Source organism: Brienomyrus brachyistius, chromosome 16 (assembly GCF_023856365.1).
Source record: "Brienomyrus brachyistius isolate T26 chromosome 16, BBRACH_0.4, whole genome shotgun sequence".
NCBI lineage: Eukaryota > Metazoa > Chordata > Actinopteri > Osteoglossiformes > Mormyridae > Brienomyrus > Brienomyrus brachyistius.
Genome location: NC_064548.1, coordinates 14,460,066 through 14,486,641, shown reverse-complemented (window position 1 = coordinate 14,486,641; position 26,576 = coordinate 14,460,066). Strand labels below are relative to the sequence as shown.

Genomic DNA, 26,576 nt, shown 5'->3' with positions numbered 1-26,576 from the left:
GTTCTGAGCTTGTCTGACGTTTTTAGCTTGGCCAGCTGGTGTCGCTGACCATCCCATTCTCTGTTCCCCTAATGGCCCTTGGTCACCATTGCATCAGCGAATGGGAGTCTTCCAGCATTTCCTCACCAATGACCAATGGATGCAGCCCAACCACACAGCCTTGCCTCTGGTCTGAGCCCCAGCCTACTCCTCTACTGGACTCCTGCTGCTTTTCCTCGAGCTGGTGTCGCTGGCCATCCCATTCTCTGTTCCCTTAATGGCCCTTAGTCTTGCACTTTAGTGTGTTTCTTTTGCCCCCTGCGCTGCCATGTGACTGAGCATGTGGCCAAGAAATGTGCGTTCCTGCTCTTGTGAGTTTCAGGCTGCCCTCTGCGTTAACTATATTTTGTGATTAGTTTTCTAGTTCACATGTTAATTGTTTTCTTATATTTTAGCATTGGTCCTGGGAATAACGTTAAATTGAATCCAGCTCTGCAAGCGGTCTGGCCCTGCAAGCGGTCCGGCCCTGCAAGCGGTCCGGCCCTGCAAGCGGTCCGGCCCGGCAAGCGGTCCGGCCCGGCAAGCGGTCCGGCCCGGCAAGCGGTCCTCCAGCAAATTTGGGGATGGTGACAGAATCAGTTCTCCAGCCACCATAAAATCTTCACACAGCTCTGACAAAGAAGACACTCTTTTCTGTTGTCTGTGGGAGTAGCTTGCCCACAGGAAGGCCACATGCATCGCGAAGTTGATGGGGGGAAGCCCTGGGGGCCTCATCCCTGGAAGAGTTGAAACTGCCGGAGAGCCAATGAGGTGAGGCCTGTTGGGGATCGGGATTGGTGTGGCGTTGAGGCTTTGCCCACTGCACAGCAGCACTCAGGTCCTAATCTGAGGCGGCCCATCCAGGGGGGCGCGTGGAATGTCCTGTCCTTCTCACATGATGACCATCTTCCTCTGGGGGAACTTCGTAAACCCTACAATTCAGTGGCGGCACTCTCTGAAGTATGGAGACTGGGAAGTGGACAGATCTCTGTAGATGGGTACACCTCTTATTGGTCTGGTCACTCTGATGGCTGCCATACTCAGGGAGTAGCTGTTGCTGTAGCGGATCGGCTCCTCCTGATGGTGTTTGAGGTCACTTCTTTGAACAAGTGTATTATGAGGCTAAGGCACTCTTTGGGTGTCTTGTCTGTTGTCTCCGTATATGCTCCGACCCCGGTGAGTGATGTCTCGATGAGGGAGACATTTTATTCTCAACTTTGCTTGGTGGTTGATAGCTGCCCGTGAGGTAAGACTCCTCTAATCATGGGTGACTTCAATATGACCACTGGCACTAACAGGGCTGGATATGAGGATTGTGTCAGTCCCCACAAGTCTGGCAACCATGGTGAAAGTGGCTCCATGTTCCATGACTTTGTGAAAGGTCAGGTTCTGCGAGTTCTGGATTCTGGTTCCAGCGCCCTGAATCGCATCGTTGGAATTGGTACTCCAATATTAGTGATGCAGCAAAGGAGATCAATCACATCATCGTAGGCAGACGCTGGAGGCTTCTACAGAACTGCAGGGTCTACGGAAGTACCTAGTTTGTGAATTCTGACCACAGACTTGTTCTTGCTACTCTGAAGATTCTCCAGTCTGTGCCAGGAACTGAGAAGGATGACTGCGAATGAATGATACTGCAGTTGTGACCCGCTGGGTTGGCTACTTTGAGGAGCTGTTTAAAGCTGATCAGCTGGCTAGGATATCTCTGGGTCCACAGTTCTTGAAGTTGATCCTTCAATTAGCTGTGAACCACCCAGTCTCACGGATATTGCATAGTGGTATCCAGGGTAATCTTCTCCAGGCTGGTGGTAAGGCTGACCTTCTGGCATTGACCGCATTCTGGCACTGAGGGTTCTCATCGAGTGCAAACATGAGTATTGGCAGAAGTTCTTTACATCCTTTGTCGATTTTTGTAAAGCATTTGATTTAGTTTTTCAAGCTGCCCTATGGGAGATTCTGAAACCTTGCGGGATCCCCTGAAGCTACTGGACATCATAGTCAGCGTGTACACTGGTACTGTGAGTGCTGTGTAGAGTCCAGGCAGAACCTTTGCATTCTTCCCAGTTCTGGGGTTTGTCAGGGGTATATTTTTGCTCCTACTCTGTTCAACGCTTGCATGGACTGAGCCTCGGGCAAGGTTGTGGGGTTCAGCGGCTGTGGGGCATCTGTTGATGAAGAAAGATTCACTGATCTTGACTTTGCCAACAATGCTGTGATCTTCGTGGAGTCAATGGAGGCTCTGATCGGGGCTCTCGAGAGACTGAGCGAGGAGTCTGAGTGTCTGGGCTTGTGAGTGTCCTGGACAAAAAACCAAGATCCAGGCCTTTGATGACCTCTTGGGCACAGCCATCAGCAGTGTGTCTGTCTGCAGGGAGAATGTTGACCACGTCAAGGTTCATATACCTCGGTAGTGACATTCATGTGTCTGTTGCTTCTGGGATAGGCTCCAAATGAATGAATGTTTTATTATGCACATTGTATCACTAATGGCAATAGAAAAATGGTTGTCAGAGCCATAACATTTATCAAGTACAGTAAACATATCCCATAGGATGAGGTGCTATCAGTCACACACAAACAGTTCACACTGTATGTTCCTATCATTGTGGGGACACTCCATTCATTCTTATGGTCATAACCCTAACCCTACCTATGACACCCTTGACCTCTGCCAAGCCCAAACCTTAACCATAGTAACCAAATAAAACACAATTTTGATTGCATTCACAGATTTTTTTAAATTGTGGCTACATTGTGGGGACCTGAAAAATGTCCCCACAAGGTAAAAAGTAACAGGTTTTGGTCTCCACTATATGGTAAATACAAACCCACCCCACACACATCCACACACACACACATAAATACCATGGACAATTGAACTCATGCAATGCGTTAGCAAATACAACACCCATAGAATCAAGGGCAGCGGTCTGACCCACAGGTGTGGACCTCACATTTATAAAAGAGCATCTTAATAGCCTTCTCTCTGTTGTATGCAGCCTACAGTGTAATGGGATGTTCTGTGGCTGCTACCTAGCAGGTACCAGAGGATCCTGTGGAAATGTTCTCCTCAGCTTTCAAAAAAAAAGCATCCCTTTATCCTTCAGGTCTAAATATGTCTCTGCATTTCCTTAAACGTCACTGACCTGCTGCAGTCAGAAACTCTCACTTTTCTGCCTTTAATTTTTTTGCACTTTTTTAAATTCAAAACAGAAAAATCGAATTTCATTCTGCCAGCCTAAAAAAATATATATATATTAATAGTTTTTGTGAAAACCATAGATTTTGATTTGCCCCTAAACTAACAGCTTCAGCTTCATCACAGCTGTAACCATGACGACTGTGTACCTCTTCCTTCAGGTTTTCCATTGCTTGGTTACCTTGTATTCCCTTGGCATGCAGACTGAAGGAGAAAAAAACACAGCAAACATACTGGGACTTTCCTTTTGCTGTAAGTAAGACCACAGGGGGAGATGGTGAAAAATAACCCAGCACTTTTTATGTGTATATTTATATTATATGTGTGTGTGTATATATATATATATATATATATATATATATATATATATATATATATATATATATATATATATATATATATATATATATATATAACTGCTCTTTGTTCTTCATTGTTAATAAAAGCTCATGCTTAGTTTTCATGATGAGGTTTTATTCTATAACGCTCTGGATATGGAGCATTAAATAGGCTTTGGTAAACCTCCACTATTCATATTACGCATGGCAGACTATACTATAGTGTAATAGAGGCATTTCATAAACAAACTGAACAGCCCATTAAAAAGTAATGCTAAAACTATGCATGTCAACTTGTTCTAACATGTCATGGTGGCATTATTGGAAAACCGAAGAAATCAAGTTTTATAATTTCAATAAGATCTCAGAAGTCGCCTTTAAAGGCCTTTTCTGTATAAATGTTTTCAAAACTTCAACACGGATAGAAATTAGGTGACCACTGAGATTCATGGTTTTGAAAGGGCAGTTGGAATGAAGTTTGTACGTTAGTCCCACTTTTTGAATGAGAAGTCTGAGATCAACTTCAAAATCCTCTTCTTCTGTATAACATTTCTGATAGTATACCGTGTTTAAATTGCTCTGGACGCAAGTTGTTGCATGCCTTAGGAGCTGAGGGAAGACAGATCTTGGATCTGTGCATTGTCAAGCAAGGGAAGTCAAAGTAGATTTCAGATGAGCCTGTTGATGTTGTGAACGCCATTTAATTAAATCATTTAAGCCGTGGCACCTGCCTGGATACCGACACAGCCGACCTAGCGGGGGCGGAGCCCCCACCTCAGGCCACCGAGGTAGGAGCATGTGCCAGTTGGTGACGTTAAAGCCGGGAGCACCCCTGACCCCAAGGGAGGGGGGTCAGTAAAATGTTTCACCCTAAAAATAGGAGCATGCTTCAGCTATCGAAGGTCATAAGACTGGTGAGCCTCCAGTTTTCAGTCTGGCCTGTGAGGCGATATGCCGAGTTTGTTAACATTCCCCAAACACAGCATGCCACACAAATCGGAGCTGACGCTGCAATCCGTCATTTGGGAAAAGTAAGACAAACAGGAACTCAAAGCCCAGTTTTGCATCTGTACACAAGAGTATAATCCTCTCTTCACATATCTGATGACACGGATATGTAAGACTGAACACCTCCAGCCCCCCCCCCCAAAAATTGGGGGGCTTTCTATATTGGATGCCAGTTCTTTGCAGTAACCTACAACACTATCATCTCAAAATGATTTCCACATTTCTGTCATCCTGTAGGCAATCTACCAAGTGTACGATTATATACAATTATTACATAAAGATTAGTACAATCATCGCAAACAAAATAACATAAATACATTAATAAAATCCCATTATCTGCAAAAACTCAAGACATGCCTCCAGGAAATCAATGATTCGGACTGTTCCTTCAGCAACGTCGATGCTAAGCTACGCCCCAAGATCTGCATAAATCACAAGGATGAACATCTACACTCTACACAGCACCCCAGGGGCTGTGTGTGACCTCCAGACTGCGGCTCCACTGCCTCTCCTTATATAATCCTGTGGTTAACCGCAGAAATTAACGACCGAGGTGTGCAATGTATCAGGACGCCTAAGACTTGATCTGTGCATTTCATGGTTAAACTTATGGATACAAAACACAAGACAGAATGAGATTAGATTATTAAAACTTGTCACACAATGTACTCAAACACAACCCAACATAACAGTCCAGAATACCGGTCTCTATTTCAGCACCGGGGGCAATACAGGCTCAAGTTACAGGGCGCTGCAGTGCTGAATTCAGCTCCTCAGATACAAATAACAGTGAGAGTGTAAGTAAAAGCAGACATTGCACTTCCTTTGCTGTTTGTCCATGTAGGTGTTACTTGGTGAAATGCATGCTGGGTCAGCAAACTAGAATTATAAAGCTTGGCTTGATGATTCCTGGCACAGAAATGCTTATATGACATTACAGGGAATTACTGCAGCCTTTGAAAATAAGACAAATTAGTGCAGGTCAAATGCACTGGAATGAAATGACCTGAGCACTGATTGGATAAAGGTGGAAAAATAGGTATCAGCATATGGTCAGTATAAATACTTGTACTAATTAAACAAATTCCTAATGTACCTTTTCTCAGAGCAATACAGCATTTCGGCTTTCGTTAGTTGATTAGACAGATTTCTTGTCATTTGTACTAGTTCAGGTGCACTGAGATGCAGACATGCACAAGATGGGACATGGGACATACAACTGATAACAGGACATAGGACAATCATTTGATAGCAAGTACAAATATGCAAATCCATCCATTTCCCAAAACCGCTTATCCTATTCAGGGTCACGGGGGGTCCTGAGCCAATCCTGGAAGCTATGGGCAAAAGGTATGGAACAACCCCGGATGGATGGCCAACCTATCGCAGGGCACCAAATATGTTAATATAAGTACAAATATGTAAATATGGATACGGAGATATGAATGTATCTGGAATAATAAATATATTATCTATAATATGCATGCATAGCAGCAGATTATAGTGCAAATATAGTGCAAAGTCAGAAAAACTGAGTGTTCAGGGTTGCTTCGCTGCACAGTGAGGGTTCAGATTGTGAAAACACGTAAAAGACGCACCTCAGCTGTCTGATTGCTCCCCTGCGCTGTGCATGAGGGGGGCGGGGCACCGGGGTCAGAGATCAGAGGGCAGATTCCAGGATCGGCCCGTTTGGGGCAAGACAGGCTCGGAGTGCTCTACTTTCACATACCAATTAGGGGGGACTAATTACACTCCCTCCCATTGGAAAATCTATTTGGAGCATCTGCTCTCAGCCCTTCCGAATCTAGACGCGGATCTGGTAGAAATATGCCAGTCTGACTGGATTCACTCCAAGGGTGAATGCAATGATTTACACGGCTGAGAGATCAGACGGACGTGCTGTGAGCCTCGTAACTCTGCCGCCCGTTTAAAGGTGCAGTCCCTTTTGTGTTTTGACTATACTTGGCCATGCGCCGCAGAAGCACACCGTTGACCTTTTTACGATGTAGTCGTCACTTTTTACATGCGGCATACATGGACCAACAAGCCAAGCCCCCTAAACTCTACTCAACTGTCCAGAGTCTCAGGTTACTCAATGAGCTGAGCAAATGTACAGTATGCTTGTCCGCATGCTTACATTCGTATTTGCGCCAAGCCATTATCTTGTCACTTGACTTGGCTTGTTTAAGGGGTGATGCTATCACTTGGATACATTATGCATAAAGGAAAAGCTCATAGTATGATCCGACAGTGAATAAAGCCTTAAAATTCTTTAAAAATCAAGCATTTTGACTAACCTTCTACACATTCTGACCAATCATGTCAGTAAGAAACTAAACCAGTGTAATTTTTGTTGTTGCTCTCTGAGTCCAGATTCAAAAAACACCTCAGATCTTCCTCCCGTCACTGTGGAGGGGGTTGTTCATCACGCATTGCTCAGAAACGCCGAGCAAATCCCTGATTGTGCTTCTATCTGTCCTCCTTTTTGCGAGCTCCTGGTTTATTTATAGACTCGAAACAACTGGCCTCCTAAAAATGGTTCTGAAATGGCAGGGGATATGGGCTTTGCTATGTAAGGTATCCAGCACCAAAGCTCCCACATCCTGATCCCGGCTCCCATCGTTTTTGACTTTCTCTTTGTCTTCGGGAAAGACGGGGAGTGAAAGAGGCAGCCTGTGGTCAAGGTGGCAGATAGAGGGACAGGACTACAGAGAGCAGAAGATCACCATCATCACTCTCTTCCCGAGCTTGGGCACCGCGTCTCAGTCCCAGTGTCCTGTGGGCCTCTTCTCCTCACCTGTAGCCGGGTGCTGATCTCCATGGGAACCATGAAGGCCCTCTGCCTTTTCCTGCTGGCCTGCTTCTACCTGGCCTCCTTTAGTGACGCCGAGGAAGGACTGGAGTTCCCCAGCTTCGACGGCAAGGATAGGGTGATCGACATCAGCGAGAAGAACTACAAGAAGGCACTGAAGAAGTATGACATGCTGTGCCTACTCTACCATGAGCCTCTGACCTCCAGCAAGGAGCTTCAGAAGCAGTACCAGATGACAGAACTAGTGTTGGAGGTAAGACTTAGAAGATGAGTGCAGCTGAATGGTGTGCACCCCTAGGTTACCTGACCAAGTGTCATTTGGCGTCATGGAAAATTACGTCATATAAATTTCTTGAGCTTCGGGAGAACCGTGGAAAACCGCCTGAGATTTATACAAGTGCTGAGGTATAAAATTTTAGCTATAAAATGACTTGGAAAGGAGTTTAGAAGAGGAGTGTTTAAAACAACAAGAGTTTTTACAATGGTATAAAAAAAATCCAGAAACATAAAAGGGACTTGCAGAATTTTTGGTCTGACAGCAGGATTTATTGAATGTGATCAAACCATTCTGTGTGTAGCATATACTATGGCAGGACTCCGGTTTTGAAAAGCATCACACATCAAGTTAAAAGGCTTTATGCAACCTGGTAATTGAAAGGGACTGTGAATTTTATGCGCCTGGGAGATATAGGTGCAAGAAAAATAAATTATTCAAACCTTCTTTTTGTGCCTGTAGCATTTTATTATACCACTCATTCAGTCTAACTCTGCTGGGTGAGAGAGAGTTAATGCTCTGTTTCATTTCCAGAAAACATAATATATCTGGCACATCAGTTTTCTGCGCTCGATTTAAAGAGGTTCTACAAAAAGTTCGAACTCAATTATGTACAGAAAGATTTAAAAAGCCCTTGATCGGCTTGTGCTGTAGGTTTATAATTTGACTGTGTAAAGGCACTCAATGCAATTCTTTATTTGAAATAAGCAAAAATATAAACAAGTAATGTTTGCTTAACAGAACTTTCACCCCTGTACCACATATGTGGTGAGATTATGCATAAACGGTACTTTGCTTTGTATGTAGGTACATTACGGAGAAGTATAGTGGTAATACTTTCGTGAGGGACATGAGATGTTCATGGCCATGTAACAGAGTTTTATCTGCCATTTGCTATGGATTTCTCGGTTCCATAAACGTATCATATTATTCAGAACAATCTATTGGTACAAAGACAGCCTAGATAAATCACTAGAACAAAACAGTAGAAAAGTTGAACATTTGTCCTTGACACATATCAGTTTAACTTTTATTTAAACTTGGAGAAGGAGAAGTTAGCTCTTTAGCCTAATGAACAAAAATTGGGAGCACAGTATTTGGAATGAAGCCTCAGTGCTAACGTTAGAGGTATTTTTGGTAACAGAAAACAGACGTGTTGATGAGTAGGGCCAAGCTGCTGTTAAGATGTGTGGATTCACATTTTCAACACTTTATTTTTACTTCGCATCTCTGGAGGACAATCAGTTTGAGCTGTCCTTCTCAGTCCATTATGGAAGTTGGTTTGGTTTTATGGTCTGATCACCTTACATACGGTTTTCCACACCAGACCATATGGTTCGTGAGTCTTGAAGAGTAGAGGCACATGATACGCTCACCAAGCCAAATGCAAAAATTTTCAGTCCATTCTCTTATGCGACAAACCTTTGGCTTTTCAGGCCAATACCACCTGTGAGTTTGTCGTCAAAGGCTACAAATCGTGGATATAGACCAATGTTTCCCAATCCGGTCCTCGGGGACTTGCAGACAGTCCACATTTTTGCTGGGAGCTGGGAGGGAGCAAAAAGAGGACCAGGTTGGGAAACACCAATATAGACAACAGATTTCTCCGCTGTCCTTGTCCCATTTTTATCAGGCATTACTGACAGATGATATCTTTATTCTTAGATGTGTGGCTTGCAATTGGGTAATTTGCCACCACCTTAAGGCCAGGCTTGTTCTTTCTATTGACATCACTTGGGAGTTTCACTGTGACTCCATTTACAGAGCTGATCACTTTTAGATGGTTATACAACAGAGTCCATTTATCTTGCAGCCAACTAATTCTCTAAACCGTTCCCTAATTAACCCATAAACCATTATCTCCTATTACTGATCTCCTTTGATTCTCTGTTGCCTGAAAAGCAATAAAGCTGATTATCATGTTTTGTCCCCTCACACAAAATTTGTATTATATCAGAACACATTGCGTAGCTGCAGCAAATCTGCAGAGCTCAAATAAATTAATAACTACATCACGAAAATTAATACAAATAAAAGAAACACATTTGATTAGTGATTTTTTTTTTCTCCGAGTGGATTTAAGATTAAAGCATTTCAAACATGAGCTGGTGTTATCCCCAGGAAATGCGATACTTAACGTCTAGACTGTCAAATTTGATCTGTTAAATTAACCAAAAAAAACAAAAAGATGGGAAAAAAAGAGTGACATAAAATCCTCCCCAGCGGGACATCACTCAATGCAAGGTGTGGCCCCCCACGGGAATATGGTCTCAGCTTCACCGTGCTGCAATAGCTCTGGTGAAGAGGTCCGGAGAATGACAACAGAGCCATATTTCAAGTGGTGAGCCGCAACAGCTGGATGCATGTGTGAGTGCGAGTGGAACTGAGCATGTGGCCAGGTCCTCCAGACATGTCAGGGAACGAAGCCTGCGGCCCGTAGCAGGCGGCCAGTAGCAGGCGGCTGACAGCACAAGGATCAATGTGCCGCCTTCACCCAGACCAAGATGGCGTTAAAGGGTGACCTTTGATGAGATTAATTGGATTTTCCAGACTGGGGAGATTCATTTGATGTTTTTTTTTAATATTTAAAGACACAGCGAGAAATTCAAGATTCTGCCTTTATCAGTGGCACCAATAAGGTTCTCAACATACAGTTCTCACTCATTAGTTAAGTTAATAACGGTATGTTATGATATTACAAATCTCTCATGGTCTTCTTTCATTAATTACTCATGCTCTTCCACATCCACAGCTGACTGCCCAGGTGCTGGAGGACAAGGACATTGGCTTCGGAATGGTAGACTCTCAGAAGGACGCCAAGGTGGCCAAGAAACTGGGTAAGACATATGTGTGACAAATAAATGAGCTTCCGCATTTGAATGCCACTGTCATCGCCTGTAGTTGGAAATCTCCTGAAAAGACCTTCTTTGAGTCCCCAGGACTTGAGGAAGAGGGCAGCATCTACGTCTTCAAGGAAGACCGTGTCATCGAATTCGATGGCCAGCTGGCTGCCGACATCCTGGTGGAGTTCCTGCTGGATGTAAGTACTCTCCGGGACTACGTTATGAATTATGAGTTGATAAGAGGGCTGTTAGGAGGGCGGCATGGTGGTACGGTGGTTAGCACTGCCTCACACCTCTGGGACCTGGGTTCGAGTCTCTGCCTGGGTCACATGTGTGCGGAGTTTGCATGTTCTCCCCATGTCGTCGTCGGGTTTCCTCTGGGTACTCCGGTTTCCCCCCACAGTCCAAGGACATGCTGAGGCTAATTGGAGTTGCTAAATTGCCCGTAGGTGTGCGTGTGTGAATGCATGGTGTGTGAGTGTGCCCTGCGATGGGCTGGCCCCCCATCCAGGGTTGTTCCCTGCCTCGTGCCCATTGCTTCTGGGATAGGCTCCGGACCCCCCGCGACCCAGTAGGATAAGCAGTTTGGAAAATGGATGGATGGATGGAAGAGGGCTGTCAGGATCCGTTAATCATCCCCTCTGCCCTGAAAGGATGTAATCATTCAGAAATGAAAAGCGCATCACTGCTTTGAAACATGCTACTTAAGAATAATCTGCCTTGTAATTTTATCTTCTGTATTTTCTATTGCTGCTATTCTCTCTCAGTGCTACCAAAGCATCGATATATCTACAATGACAATACAACTTTCTATCTGCCTTGATGTTTAGAGTTTGTTTTTATGATGCAACGATTAAATGAGTTCCATTTAAGATGTACACCCGTATGTACATGCAAGTTCATTTAACAAAATTTATTTGTAATGGGTAATTTTCACTATTGGGCAAATCAGCTTGTTTCTATTCAAACTGAGTAGAAACGTCAACCGAGTGTTGGCCGCCCATTTAATGAAGCCTGTCTCCCACGGCCAGCTACTGGAGGATCCTGTGGAACTTATCAGTAACTCTATGGAGCTGCGTGCCTTTGACAACTTGGAGGAGGACATCCGGCTCATTGGTTACTTTAAAAATGAGGAATCGGAGCGTGAGTAACAGGCAGGGCGAGTGTGGTGACGCACTGCTCTCCACGGCACCATTCTGAAGGAGTTGCTTGCATTTACAGTCCAAGAATTATTGTTAACTTTTGGGATATTCTGTTGCCTCGGATCCCCGATAAAATGCTGAAGTGAATGCAGTAACTATTTTCAGCTCTTGTAAAGCCAAGGGGTACGGTTGTCCCCGTAGCACTTCCCAGACAATGTTTGTAAGTTAAAGATCAGCCTCATAGTGATTTCTATCCAGTTTGGTCTCCATGTAAACCTTTGGATCATTTTCCTGCACAAGCACTTATAGGGGCGAACATGGAACACAGAATGTTAATGAGCCCAAGGCCTTGCCAGAAGTTCCCCGGTGACCTGCCAGGCTTCAAATAGCCTAGATCTTTTGGTTGAGTAAATCAAGAGCAGTTATTGTGGTATTTATATATAAAAAGAGCAGCATACGTTCATAGAAAGAGGCTGCAGGAATAAACTTGTATTTGTACTTAGTTTTATCATGAAAGGATTCAAGGGTTCCTTGAACTTCAGACGGCTAACAGGAGTTAGGCACAGGCTGCCTTAATGCCTTTTGACTAGACATTCATAGTTTTTCTGACTTCACAGTGGTTAGTTTCCATAATAACACAAATGGCGCAGACATGGGGTATGTCACTCAGGGCTTGTTCTCTCTGTCCTTCTAGACTTCACTGCTTTCCTGGAGGCCGCAAAGCATTTCCAGCCCTACGTCAAGTTCTTCGGCACGTTTGAGAAAGCCGTAAGCAGCGAATACTTTTGTGTGCAAAAAAACAAAAAACAAAACACAAATTATGATGTACAATACAAACTTCAGATTTTATCCTCATCATGCCAGTCGCTACTTGTTCAAATCGGTTTATTTTTCGGCAAAGTAAGGGAGCTTAATTTGTTGCAGGTGGCCAAACAGCTGACTCTGAAGATGAATGAAGTGGACTTCTACGAGCCGTTCATGGAAGAACCCGTGACCATTCCAGGAAAGCCAGTTTCAGAGGAGGAGATTGTAGACTTTGTCAATAAACATAGACGGTAATGTTTGCATATACCTAACAGGGGCATGCACAGTTGTCAAAAATGTCATATCAATCTTTGCACAGGTGATGTCGTAATCAGACACAGATGTAGGTATTTTTAATGTACTTTAGAATTGGGCATAGCTTTAGGGAAATGTTTCATTTTGTTTTTGCAACCTCAAGTTAAACATATAGGTTGGATTGATGTCAGTTTTGGCCACAGTGGTCATTACTTCTGGACTTAAGAGTGGCTTGCAGGATTAATTAATGGGATGAGCCTATCTACTCTGTAAACAAGCTGTGATGCTGTAATTATTCTATTCCAGGCCTACACTGAGAAAACTGCGTGCTGAGGACATGTTTGAGACCTGGGTTTGTTGTCATTTACAGTTGATGAGTTATCCTAAGCACAACAATAATACCGGGCCAACACTGGGCCAAATTCATATAGGATCATACTTACAAACTATACTGTTTTAAAATGTATGAATGAAAAGTGCAATACAGTTCTCTTGATTTTATTGTAAATCCACATGTCTGTAATAAATAGAAAAACATCTAGAATCTAGATCATGCATCATGACTCTGATTCTCTCTGAAATCTTTCTATCGTCTACCAGGAAGATGACATGGACGGGATTCACATTGTCGCTTTTGCAGAAGAGGAGGATCCCGGTGAGCCAAAAAGATAGAGAACAGTACACTTCAATAAGCTATTCATTTGTACATTTTGTGGTGTTGAGTTGTAACCTTCTGGAAACTTCTCAGATGGCTTTGAGTTCCTTGAAATCCTGAAGGAAGTGGCCAGAGATAATACAAACAACCCTGACTTGAGCATTGTGTGGATTGACCCAGACGACTTTCCCTTGGTGAGTAAATGATTGCAGTATGTTCTATTCCTACTATGCATAAAATAGAGAGGTTCAACTAAAACTAAAACAGCTGGATCACAGTACTTAGTTTCAACATTACTGCCCCTAATTCAGACTGAATTCATTTTCTGCTGTACATTCTATGTTTGTATATGATTTTCAGCTGATTACCTACTGGGAGAAAACCTTCAAAGTGGACCTGTTTAAGCCTCAGATTGGCGTGGTCAACGTGACAGATGTAAGTCAGAAATTGATTATTCTCATGTCCAGTAGAACCACCATTGATTTTAAAGATGATACAAATCTTCAAATATAAAGAGGTACTTCCTAAGCCATGTAATATTGTGACCTAACTTTGACTCTTGAAGAAGTGATTTCATTCATTTTGCATCTTGATCTTTCTGACAGGCGGATAGCATTTGGCTAAATATGCCTGATGATGAAGATCTGGCTACAGCAGAGGAGCTGGAAGACTGGATTGAAGATGTACTGTCTGGAAAGGTCAACACTGAAGACGACGACGATGACGACGACGGTGATGATGACGATAATGACGATGATGACGACAATGACGACGACGATGATAACGAAGATGATGATGATGACGATGAAGATGAGGAAGATGATGAAGATGATGAGGACAATGATGATGATTAGATTATACACATTCTCGAATTAATTTTGGAACCTGGTATTACCGGCATCATTTAAAATCTCATCTCACGCTGGACTCTGCATTTCAAAGAAGCAACAATATCAAAATGAAATATGTACCTTGAATGCTTTTATAGAGAATTTTGTACATTTTGTACGTGTATTTATCTCCTACTACAATGCCTATTTTTCATCCCAAACAAAAGACAATTTCCACCTGATCAGTTTGGGCACCAAAAGTTGAAGGTATCAAGTAGTAATCAGAGAGTGATCAAAGAAAGATTTTTTTAACATCACCCATTCTGTTGGTATTCTATGAGTTGCTACATTTGTTTTTAATTAAGTTCCATGTTAATTGCTGCCTATTGTATGCAATTAAAAGAATATTTCCCACAGACTATCATAAACTTACAGTACAGTCTCATAGCTATATCCCGCTGTAATAAACTTCCTGACAGATAGGTTTGGCTGGCTGTTATTTAAACCTTCTTTAAAATTAATACAATATTATATCTCTGATGAATTAAGCTATGAAACTGAAACAAAGAGAACTGTTTGGCCAAAACATAAAATAAATATTTTTGTAAATAGCTTTTTTTGTGCTAACATTGGACAAGTCAGTGTACTTGAGGTGTTTTTCATCTTTTTCGTGTTTTCAAATATTTACTGAACGATGCCAAGCAGCACATTACGAAGAGAAGTGCCTTTACTCGGTGCTCTATTGTGGCTTCTGAGCTACACTAAGGTCCTGGCAGCAAGTAATTATACAGAATGCACGTCTACAACAAATCATTCTCGGGGGGCCGTCTTTTAGCCAGGGGTATAGATGAAGAACGAAGGAGAAGAAGGTTTAGTCTGTAAGTATTTATGCGTGAAGATAACAAAAGTGTAAGAGTAGACCCTCGAGGTTATTGTGGCTTATGTTTTTTTAAGTACCGCTTGGCAGAGCAAAACAGCTCAAACCCGACGAGAACCTTAGGATACCTCAAGTGGTTGTATTTTAAATCTACATGAAAGGAAATGCCAACTTTTGTCCAATGTTACACATTTACAACTGTTTTGGTAACTGGAAAGTCAACAGATTTCACTGCAGCGGAAATATGTCAATAATGCCACTCCAGATAGGGTTAAGATGATCTAACAATTTTTAAAGTGTTGTTATTTTATTTATGATGAATAAACCCATCAAAAACATTGCTGAGATTGGATTTGTAAATCAAAACTGGGGCAGGTGAGATATATTTTTTTTTTTGGGTTATTTCAAGTACTATTTCAAAGAAACTACTGATTAGAACCCAGAAGAGCCTCTCTCACCGGACTCTACAGCAACAAAGGTATGACAATAATGAAACATATGCTTAAAAAGATTTGCATTTCATGAAAATGTGAGTTATGTCCTTTAAAAGCAGTTTAGAATGTATGAGACATCACAACTAGACATGAAGTCTGTTCGCTGGATGCTTTTCGATGTCTTATACTACCTTCTCAGAATGATAATTTTGTGGTCTTAAAATATTAAAGACAAAAGTAACCGACATGTATGAACACAGGCAGAGACATTTACTTGCCAGTGTGTTCTTGGACTGTTGCCCTTGTTTGCAAGATCTCGAAATCTGATCCCTTGCATGCCTTTCCTCTCCAGTATAGAGACCACACATCACAAGGCTTTACAACGAGCAGGCAAGCAGAAAAGAGAACCAGGCCTCTCTGGAAACCGTTACAGTGGAAGGAATAAAATGTGCGTGTGTGTGTTTTCGGATAGAGGCTTTTGTGTGTGTGTGTTTTCAGATAGAGGCTTTTGTGTGTGTGTGTGTGTGTGTCTGTGTGTTTATAGGAGCAATTGGTTGGGGTGGAGGGGGGGGTGGTTCTACGAATAGCACTCTTTGGGATCTACTGTTAAGGCCAACACCTGGCTGCCCTGTGGCATGAATTATTAAAAGGGAATGGAATATTTCGATAGTTCTAGACAGGAAAAAAGGCAGCGGAACGTGAAATGTGAATGGAAGAACTGGGATAATGTTGATGATTCAGTAACAATGAGCAAGGAAAGATACTAATACTATTAATACGAATGACTAATACTAATACTACTAACACTTATTATACTAGTAGAAGTTTTCTGTTTAATTTTTTCCTAACCAATTGTCCAGACTATGTCCAAAAAGCAATGCAACCTTAAAGATAATGTAATCTGTATTGTACCAATAACCATGACAATGTAAGCGACAAGTAGGCCTATGACAGCTACGGTTATTACCCACAGATTTATGATAATCTCTTAGTGCTCTACAGTGTTGGTACAGTTTTGGGTTTGTAATTGCTGCTGTTTTGTCAAATCAGCACCACCTTTCTATTCATGCTAGAACTCCAAACAAAAAAATAACAATCCAGAGGTCCAGAGGAAGGAACTGCAGAGGAATGGACAATGTTGATTCAGCTTGTCAAGATCAAGTCCCATGAAACTATGGAAAACATGCCGCTCATGACCGTATCAGGGCATACGGAAAGCTACATCCTTTTTCCTTTTAATTTGAGCTAAATGTTGAAGGACAGCAATACCTTGAGATTGCCTCAACAAAAGACAATTGGGGAGCTTTGGAGCTCCTTACACATGTCTTAGATCTCATTTCCAGGTACAAAGATGCAGCTTTTATAACTGCTGCCCCCTAGTGTTGCAGTAAAAAAAGCACACTCAGGCTATCAACGACTAACCAGCCGCTGCAGGCATTTTAAACCAGTGGATCTGAACAAATAATGGAGGGAACAAAAAAAAACAAACTAATCTGTTATGAGCGTTGAGACGCTCTCAAATGACAGGAGCTTAGCTGATGAATACCATAGCACTGCAGGATCACAAGTCCATAAAGGCTTGTGTTTGTTTAGCATTACTAAGCTAGTGGGATGCAGAAGTATTCTTCCAAACTGATATGTTTCCAAGGGATCGTAGGAAAATTACTCATTGTCTAAGACGACAATGTGAAGACTAATCTGTTTTTTTTCTTCTTCTTCTTTCTGACATCTGCATTCCTCACGCCTGTTGGAATCTGCTACTGGGGACAAAGGTTCGGTGAATATAATTATATTGTCCCCTTCTCTGTATGCCACACAAATCTTGCACGGATGCCGGGGCAGCCAGCACTAAATCTGTAGGGACAGAAAGCATATTAAGCAGGAATTTGAACCCCTATGACGACTGCTGCATGAAGGGCTTTGCTAGTAGCAAATTGAGCTAGACGTGAAGTCAGCATTGTGATCATTTCTCTCCCATCTCAGAGCTGAGGAATGTGTAACAACAGTAAACATGTTTTGTTTCCTGCTCCGTATAATGGCACAATGCAAAAAAAAGCACCATTTTTAGAAATTATAACTAGTACCCACATTCAAACACATGAAGTAAACAATGCGAACGATGCTAGCCACTTCCAAATTCTTCGTGGCACACCGCAAATTACTTATAGCAAGGATCCTAAACCTTTGCATTCCTACTCACAAATCCTCATATTGCTTCAGGGCCATGTGGTGTGATTGCTAAAGAACTTCAGAAACCCTGAAGGGGAACCTCTGTCGGGCAAAGCATCAAACTCAAAGCAGGTTCTGGATTATTACAGAAAGGGTAGCAAGCAGGTCTCCTTAGTGGCAAAGTGCATTAGTGAGCCACACGGTGACCAAAGGCAGTCGTGTTCAGTCTGGATTGTGAGGGGAATAAGTGAATGAAGTGACTCAGGTGACGAAGGCTGTTGGCTGCCATCCCATCTCCCCTGAAACTGGACATAGTCATGCTATCTTCTGATTGGCCTTTTATATAAAATAGATGGGGGGGGGGGGGGTACGTGTGGTGGGGGGCAGTGATGTTCATAAGCAGACTAGCACTCTGGCATATGCTTGAATACAGCTGATTATAAGCAACTACCTTCCAGGTAAAAATGTGATACTGGGTTTATAGCCTGCAGCTCCGGACAGAAGCTGTTACTGAGAAAGCTTTATGATACAGAGAAATACACTGCAAAGCCCCGTGACCCTGTATAAGAAAAGTGGGAACAGAAGATGGATGGATGGATGGACAGACAGAAGATGTTAACAGGGCCATTCAGTTTACCTTTGCCTTGAATATTATTTTTAGAAAGTAGAAAGTATTTTGTATGACATGGAGCATACTGAGAAGCATGGTCTATTACTGGGAAGAAAGAGAGCCAATCCTTTATGAAAAGCACTCACAAATTGTTTATTTTTTTATATAAATACTGTAGTTGAGTTGACTATGATGTCAGTTTTAGGGGAAAAAATGGCATTTTTAATGCAACCAGGACATGTGAATATTTGAAACTGGGAGTCTTTGACATGTAGACATGACTTACATTGACAAGGGTGTAATCCAGGTACAGAGTCACATTGAGATGCACCATATATATAAAACACACCCACCATCGGTAAAAACTGAAAATGTGGGTTGTATAAACTCCCCCCAAAGTAGTAAAAATGATTTAACATGTACAGACAATATACAGTTTCATATTGTTTTACCCTTTGTGCATACAACCTTTTTTTTTTTTTTAAATACAACATATGCATTTCCAAACATTCACAGTGAAGAATATCAGTGTAGCGCTGTGTTGAATGCTTCAATAATTATTGCTCCAAATGGCCTAAATACCGAGACAAAAAAAATCAGGTGGCGATACAGGGGAAGGTTATGGCTGTTCCAGTCTTATGTATAATATGTGCGAACTGCTCAACATGTTTTACTATTTGGACTATATATGCCGACAGAAAACGATCATCATTGTTGCTATAATACACTTTATGGATTAAAAATAACAGATCAGAACTGACTAAAACATTTGAGTGGGGGGACATTACTACATTTCAATGCAATGCTCAAAGCAGGAGTAAAGCACAGCTCCCAATTCCCCCAAGTGGCCAGAGTCTCCTTTAGTCCAGTTACCAGTGCTGCTGGTCACATGTTCCTCAACACAGCTGATGAATTTGCCAGCCAACGTATACCATTCTCTCCCAGAGTAATAAAGTACGCTACAGCAGGACTTTATCAGCCTCGTAGTGCCGTAATGCTTTTCTGACTCACAATTTATCTATTTTTTTGCCCCAGAAAACAATAGCTACTTTTCCATAAAGCTTGTGACAACATGAGACCGAATACATCGCTCTTCCCACCTGGCACCTAACAGTTGCCCATACAAGTTGTTCTGTTCAGTTCTTTTCCTCCCCACCACAGGAAAATTAAAGATCGACTCAGAAACTAAAACAAACAAATTTGTTTAATTTCTACAAATCAAATATAGCGCAATACTCATGAGCCCAAACTGAAAATCAGGATCCGATTTCAAAACTGAATTCAAGTTCTCGTGGATTTTTTGTTCAACATCTTAATGCTTCAGGGATATCAAAGATACACCATGCAGATAGCTGAGCTTTGCTACCTGCTCTGCATGTTCTCCCTGCAGTTGATGCAACACTGGCAACATTTTCCAGGCTTCTTATAGTAATTGTGTAACTCCGACTAGAGAACTTTCAAACACATATTAGCGTTGCTACTTAGCTGTAGGATGAAATGTGCTGCTTTTGTTTCTTACACAGAAATCCACTCCTTCCTCTGTAACAAAGTTACACACATTTTTGCATAGGGTCCACATTGCTGGGGAGGAGGACAAGTGTAGAGGTGCCCGACTGTACCTGACACAAGAAAAAAGGCAGATCGGGTCACCTGGCTCCATTAAACGCAACGTAAACCTGCCAAGATAACAGTGGTCTTTGGCCTTTCTGCACAAAACAGTGAAAACACACAGCAGGAATTTGTCTGAAATTAAATTTGTACGTAGATGGTGAGTGCGGGGAAAACAAGAGAGACGTGCAGATCTAGCGAGAGTAACGAGAAAATGTAACTGAGCAATAATCAAATTTATTCCCCAAAAACACCAAATACTGCGGAGAATCCATTTCTGGTCAGACAGACAAGGTCTTTGTTTTGTGTGTAGAACAAAATTCATCAGAAGGACAAGCCATGACTCAGGGCATGGCGAACACCAGATTGGACATTTTAAATGTGGGTTAATGTGGCCGCAGATTCCTGCAAGAGTCTCGATAATGCAGTAACCGCGTTTTCTGCATTGAGGCTGGTACATTTTCAGGAGCTCTCAGTTAAGATAAAAAAGCTATGAGAGAAGTGGGAGGGGTGTCCATCGGAGTCGTTTTTTTTCTTTTTATATATAAAAAAGTGTGAATTACGCGAGCAGCTTACATTCCTCATGTGCACAAAAAGTTATATATTACAGACACGCACACATCCAAACATACATACAGATATACAGTTCCTCAATAGAAAAAAAATCTTTGAAAATGCACCTGAACAATTGTAGTTGGTCAAGATTTCGGTGCACTCGAGAGGGCCGTTGCTATAACAACTTGTAAGAACGCACTGAAGCACTGAGCATCCAGACGTTTTTTGTTCGAGACGTAACCAAACTCCAGCTGCAGGAAGTGTCATTTTAAAAAACGCAGGTATAAAAAACTGTAATAATAATAATTAAATAACTGCTGGCATACCGAGTGCTCGCAAACCTCTTGTTTATGGAATGAAATAAAAGTAACTGAAAATTTCATCCTCTGCTCCCCCACTTCCACTATCAGTTTGCAGTCGTCAGTAGTCCACAAAATGTCCGTAGTCATAGCAACAGACCCTGTTGTCTTCTGGCTCTTCGCCAGCCCCTAATTGTCTTTATTGGTGGGGGTAGCAGGCAGTGAGGGCACAAATGAAAACTCACTCCGGCATAGACAGTCCGGTACTTCATCTTCTTCAGCTTTGTTGGTTTAGAGCTTTCAAATTTGCCACTTCCTCCAGAACTACACAAAATATATATATATATATTTAAAAGCATATATTTATTCATATATAGATTTATATGAATAATATAAAGTTGAATAAAACCAAAGGACAACAGCAAACTGAACTGAAAAAAATTTACAAATGTGGAAAAAAAGAAAACTGCTTAAAAAAAATTTAGAAAGTAATTAAAAATATATTTATATATGTATTTCTAAACAGATGTTTCTGACTGCAGTCGAAGGACAAATTTGTGCGACTTGGGATCGATAAATTCCTCGGACAGCTTAATGAATGGGATCCTCCTGGCGGTCACCACCAGGCTGAAGTCTATGCACTTGAGCAGAAAGACGGATCCGTCCTTCAGGCCGCTGGTGACAGAATCCTCGCTGACGAGAGTCCAGTGCCGGGCCAGCCAGTGCTCGCGGCCGTACTGCAGCGTGGGACCGGCGATCAGGTAGCTCTCCAGGAAGGCCTAAGCTCACAGATGTGGGGAGAGGCAGAGCGGGACGACCGATGAGGCACGATCACAAACCAAGTCACGCTCAAGAGAGCCACTGAATTAAAGAAATAAAATCTCTACTGTTACACATAATGCTGATTAAAAGATTCTATGACTGAAACTCTCTATTCAGCGGTACATTGTATATGAAGGGATCCCAAACGTTTCGTGACTGTTGTCCGGTTTACGTTATGTAAAAATTTCACTGACCGATAAAACCTGTTGATTGAGGTGGGGGGGCGTGCTGGCGTCAGATTGATCGATGGGACAGATTTAAGAAGTTTGATAACGTTAACCATTTCCATTTCTTTTACATGCTATTAAGATAAGTGATTTTTCTTGGACATTAACCGCAACCCTGATTAAAACTGCCAGGATCGAGGCCCAGCAGAACAGTGCCCACAAACTGGGAAGGAATCTCTACTGTATAACTCTCTAATATTATGTCTGTGTGTGTGTGTGTATATATATGTGTGTGTGTGTGTTTAAATTAATTTTTATAATATGTTGCGTTGGTAGGAGTGCACATAGAGTTTTGTTGTACAAGTACAATTACAATAGGGACATTCAATTCTATTCTATTCTATTCCATTCTATGTTGCTAAGGGATTAATCATTATGTTTAGTTATAGAACATCTCAATCGCTGGTTACTCCTTGTCTTACAAAAACACTGTTAGTTGCAACATGCCATACAGTGGATAAATCAAACTAACAAGCAATGTAGTAACATCATAAGTACTTCACAGTGGTGAGGTGTCTAGACCAACCTTGGGCGTCATGTTGTTGGTGATGCAGAAAGCCAGATGCTGCTGAATACTCTCCATGGTGTGGCAGTGCTGCTGCCTAGTGGTGCGGAGGTACTTCTGCAGGGCGCGCGCCATGGAGGGAAAGATGGCCTGAGCTGCCTCTCGTGGGTCCATCACCTCTCCAGGGGTCTTCTTCTGCTCCTCCTCTTGCATGCGCTTGATGTGGGTGAAGGCCTCCTCTACCGCCACCACCAGCCTATTCCAGCGAGGCCCCACGTCACACGGCTGTCAGACTGTTCCCACCCTCGTTTGTACACCCCTTGCCCATCTACTTGTTAATTTTCCCACTGCTTCATCATCAAATACAATTCATGTCTCACCCCACTATTCCTTCCCAGATTTGCTGTTTGCCTTCATATCTATCCATCCATCCATTTTCCAAACCGCTTAACCTACTGGGTCGTGGGGGGTCCGGAGCCTATCCCCGAAGCAGTGGGCATGAGGCAGGGAACAACCCAGGATGGGGGGCCAGCCCATCACAGGGCACACTCACACACCATTCACTCACACACGCACACCTACGGGGAATTTAGTAACTCAGCATGTTTTTGGACTGTGGGGGGAAACCGGAGTACCCGGAGGAAACCCCACGACGACATGGGGAGAACATGCAAACTCCACACACATGTGACCCAGGCGGAGACTCGAACCTGGGTCCCAGAGGTGTGAGGCGACAGTGCTAACCACTGAACCACCATGCCGCCCTGCCTTCATATCCAAATACCAAATATTGCAGTAATTGTGGTTTTCATTCAGTTTTTTTGGGTAGCGAAAATACTGATTCATGGTCATAGCATATATATTTATGGGGGCCCCGCCTCCCCCCAGAACTGCCCCTGATCAGTGGGACCCTTCTTGGTGCTGCAGAACAGGCTAGCCTCATCTCACCTGGCTTTCCTCTTCCTCACGCGCCGTTCCTGATCCATTTCTTCGTAGTACAGCTCGTTGTGGCTGGTGTCCCGGCGGCGGGCAGCTGCTGCAATCATGGCCCGGGATTGGCTGGGGGTGGTGTTGTTCGCCGGGCCTGGAGCGGTCAGGGAAAAAGACGGGGAATCACCTGCAGCTGTCACAGAGAGCGTCGACAGCATCAGGTCGAGCACTGCCCTGTCCGCTGGCTCCCGCATTACCATGACAACCCGGTAACAAGCACCCCCCCCCCAGCAGCTGCTTTCAGGGCAGTGACATCACACCATATGGCTCCCTGTGTTGCAATCCTCTTCCTTCCAGAGTCGTCATTCTAGCTGACCAAACATCTAAACTTTAGAGATGAGTATCCCCAGATGTTTTATATCTTAAAAACAAAATCATCCTCACTTTTAACCTTACCCCCCCCCCCCCTCCACCCCACCCCCACCCCCACCCCCCCCCCCCCTCCACCCCACCCTGTCTCCTTTTGTCAGCGGTAATTTTTCCCAACACATTAACCGCGTTTAGCCAATCCAAACTTACACAGCTGGAAAGAGTGTGCAGTCGGCCTTACTGTGTGCCCCCCCCCCCCCCCCACAGCCCGATAAGATAACAGCGAGCGGCAAACAGACACGGGGGCTGGCCCCCCTATAGCATGGGCCTGCTCCATTTCCTGCTGGAGAGTGGGTTTGTGTGGAGGTATCTGAACACGCTAACATGACCTTCGATCTTTACACGGTGAGCGTTCAGACATCAGGAAAAGGAATCTCATGCATCTTCTGTTAGACTGCACCAAACCATGACCCACAAATACACATTTGCTGAACACAGTTAATTTTTAAAAGAAGCTGTTTTCACGACAAAAGATTTACACCTGGGTAACAGTCTGCATGTTGCTTGGTGGGCTCTAGTTCTGGCACAACGTAGAAATGTATTTTGGATTTCTATACCCTGAATCCATAAATAACCCCCATCCCCCAATTTCTCTGTTTAAAGTCCTTCTTCTAACTATTAAGAGTTTCAGGGGTCTTACATTAATATTCAAGACATGGCTGTTTTTGCCCAAAACTGACTTTAATCTGGGTTAAGAGTGCAGGTCTGGCTGTATTACATCGTAGATGCCTATTCAGGTCAGGGATGGTGAATTATTCATACCTCGGGGCACGAGAATCTGAGGCCGCTCATCAGGGCTTGGCCAGGAATCCGTAACTCTGAATAGAAGGCTGATAATGAGCCGGGAATTTTAATGTGGAGTTCATATGGGTACTTTAACGCAAATTATTTGGATCTGCGGCTATTTTATAAAAGGGGAGTTGGGGGGCATGAAATGGTCTCATGCATAAAAGACACAGGGGTGTTATTTAGGCACCTAAAGCATGGCAAATCCAATTAAAAGCCTGAGATATCAAGTTCTGCAGGAAGACCTGGATCAACGTCAGACATTCCAAGCTGCTCGAGATCTTAGGAGAGGTACTCCAAGGTCATGCCTCACACTGCAGTCATAGATGATTGGTGATGAACTGGATACTGGTACAGCACGGCCTAAACAGGTGGGACAGCATCTCGGCTCGGCCGTCCTTGCCCCAAAGAGGGCACAAGGCTGAGCCATAGCCAGAGATGGAACGATACTGACTGTACTGAGAAACAGAGGGTCTGCTACCCCCCCAACATTCATAACTCAGAGAAGGGATTGTTGGACAGAGGCAGCGGTAGAAGTTTCCATTCAGGTTCCTCATGGGCCTGGATCTACCGTGGCAGGGCAAGGATGGAAATGCAGTGGACCGTCCCACAGAGAAGATGCACACTGTCCCAATGTAGACTGCCCACCTCTTTAAGGTGGACCAACACAATTCAGGTTCGCCCATCTTAGTTCTGGATTTTTGGTTCTGATTTTCATATAGAGCAAGAGTCAAAGTCTGGGCACATTAACTGAAAATCATTTGTTTTTCAACAAGATAACAAATCTTAAGGTTATGCAGCAAGTATTATCTTGTGAACAAGGAAAGACCACAATCCCCAGGCCTAAACGCTATAATGCTGGTTTGAGATGAGTTGGATCAAAGAGTAAGAGCAAGGTAGCCAACTTGTGCCCAGAACTTGTGGAAACACCTCCAGGACTGTTGGAGAAGCATTCCAGGGGGCTACATCTGGAAGCTGGTTGAAAGAATACCAAGAGTCTGCGATGCAGCCATCAAAGCTAAAAGGAACCATTTTTCAAAGGGACTAAAATTCGATGAAATCTTGAGATACTGAAACTTTCGTTAAAGCCGCATGAGACCAGGGGGCCCAGGCTGAGCATCCGGATCTCCTCTGCTCCACTCACCGTCCACGTTGTAGACCTTGAGACCGGCCAGATGCTTGGCGGCACGAGACTTGGCAGCCATCAGCAGAGCTGGGTTGTGGACGGCAAAGTCCCTGTAATAGTTCTCCAGGATGGCCAGTGCGGCACGCTGGATGCTGGAGGAGACAAAGGACAGGGGTTAAGCACGGCCATACGTACCATTCCAGAGACAGTTAATGAGGAGGTGACCATTCACTCATTTAACCATATTTTGACCATAATTTCAGACTTGGCTTGGAAGTGGCTCTCAATTCCAGGATACTGTACAGCTATACATAGAGGGTATTATGCATTTGTTAAAATGTGGCCTGTAACAATCACTGTGGTGAAGACGGTGACCAGGACTGCAGAAGAATGTTTTAATTGAGGCTAACACAGCAGAAAGAGGAAACTTACAGTCAAAAACACTGTTTTAGGCAGAAATAAAAAGATAAAATCGGGGCACATGTGTCGGGGGACAATCGGGACCTAAGTTGGAGACAGGATGCGTCTCAGGGTCAGGCTGGGTACAGAGGGCCCCAGAGGTATGAAAAACAGGTTATACCATCAGTCATGAACCTGGGGCAAGCGAACTCACGCAAACAACCTGGTCACATGACCCTCTCTCCTGGGACAGCAATGCCTCCTGTTGTCACACACTCTTCAGAGAGCATTACACCGGTTTAACGTTTTAACCCCATTATTTAGCACTTGCACTGCAAATTTATTTATTTCTGCAGCTTTTACTCTGGTTCTCCCCAGCAGACAGCCACGAAGACAGCTGAGGACCCGCAGAGACTCTGCCTTGTTCCATACAGGGGCGCGAGAAGGTACCTGACCTCCGCATCTCCTCAGTCCATCACACTCCTCAACGGAGCGTTAAAGTTATGAAATGATACCGAGTTCCACCGTTTGTCCTTCTTAAAACTTCTACATCACACTGACTACCAATTATCGCTGTGAATCATGTCCTTGGTGGATTGCCAAGACTGCAGTTACACACAGA

At 43.3% G+C, this 26,576-nt stretch overlaps 2 protein-coding genes across 2 annotated transcripts in view; one reads left to right on the top strand and one right to left on the bottom strand.

The window, feature by feature from the left end:
- Positions 1-7,107: 7,107 nt before the first annotated feature.
- LOC125709809 (calsequestrin-2-like) lies at positions 7,108-14,660 on the top strand. The gene is made up of 11 exons (XM_048978693.1): positions 7,108-7,628; positions 10,402-10,486; positions 10,589-10,689; positions 11,524-11,635; positions 12,329-12,402; positions 12,559-12,689; positions 13,000-13,045; positions 13,294-13,348; positions 13,442-13,542; positions 13,709-13,783; positions 13,954-14,660. Exons 1-11 carry the CDS (start codon positions 7,383-7,385, stop codon positions 14,200-14,202), a joined length of 1,275 nt encoding a protein of 424 aa, XP_048834650.1. The 5' UTR covers positions 7,108-7,382; the 3' UTR covers positions 14,203-14,660.
- A 5,431-nt stretch (positions 14,661-20,091) lies between these two features.
- vangl1 (VANGL planar cell polarity protein 1) overlaps positions 20,092-26,576 on the bottom strand; it is a 48,447-nt gene continuing 41,962 nt past the window's right edge. The window contains exons 6-9 of the mRNA XM_048978692.1: positions 25,574-25,707; positions 23,233-23,368; positions 22,306-22,540; positions 20,092-21,509 (exon numbers count right to left, since the gene is read on the bottom strand). Coding sequence (XP_048834649.1) covers positions 21,249-21,509; positions 22,306-22,540; positions 23,233-23,368; positions 25,574-25,707 — 766 coding nt within the window. The 3' untranslated portion in view covers positions 20,092-21,248. The remainder of the gene's footprint in view (positions 21,510-22,305; positions 22,541-23,232; positions 23,369-25,573; positions 25,708-26,576) is intronic.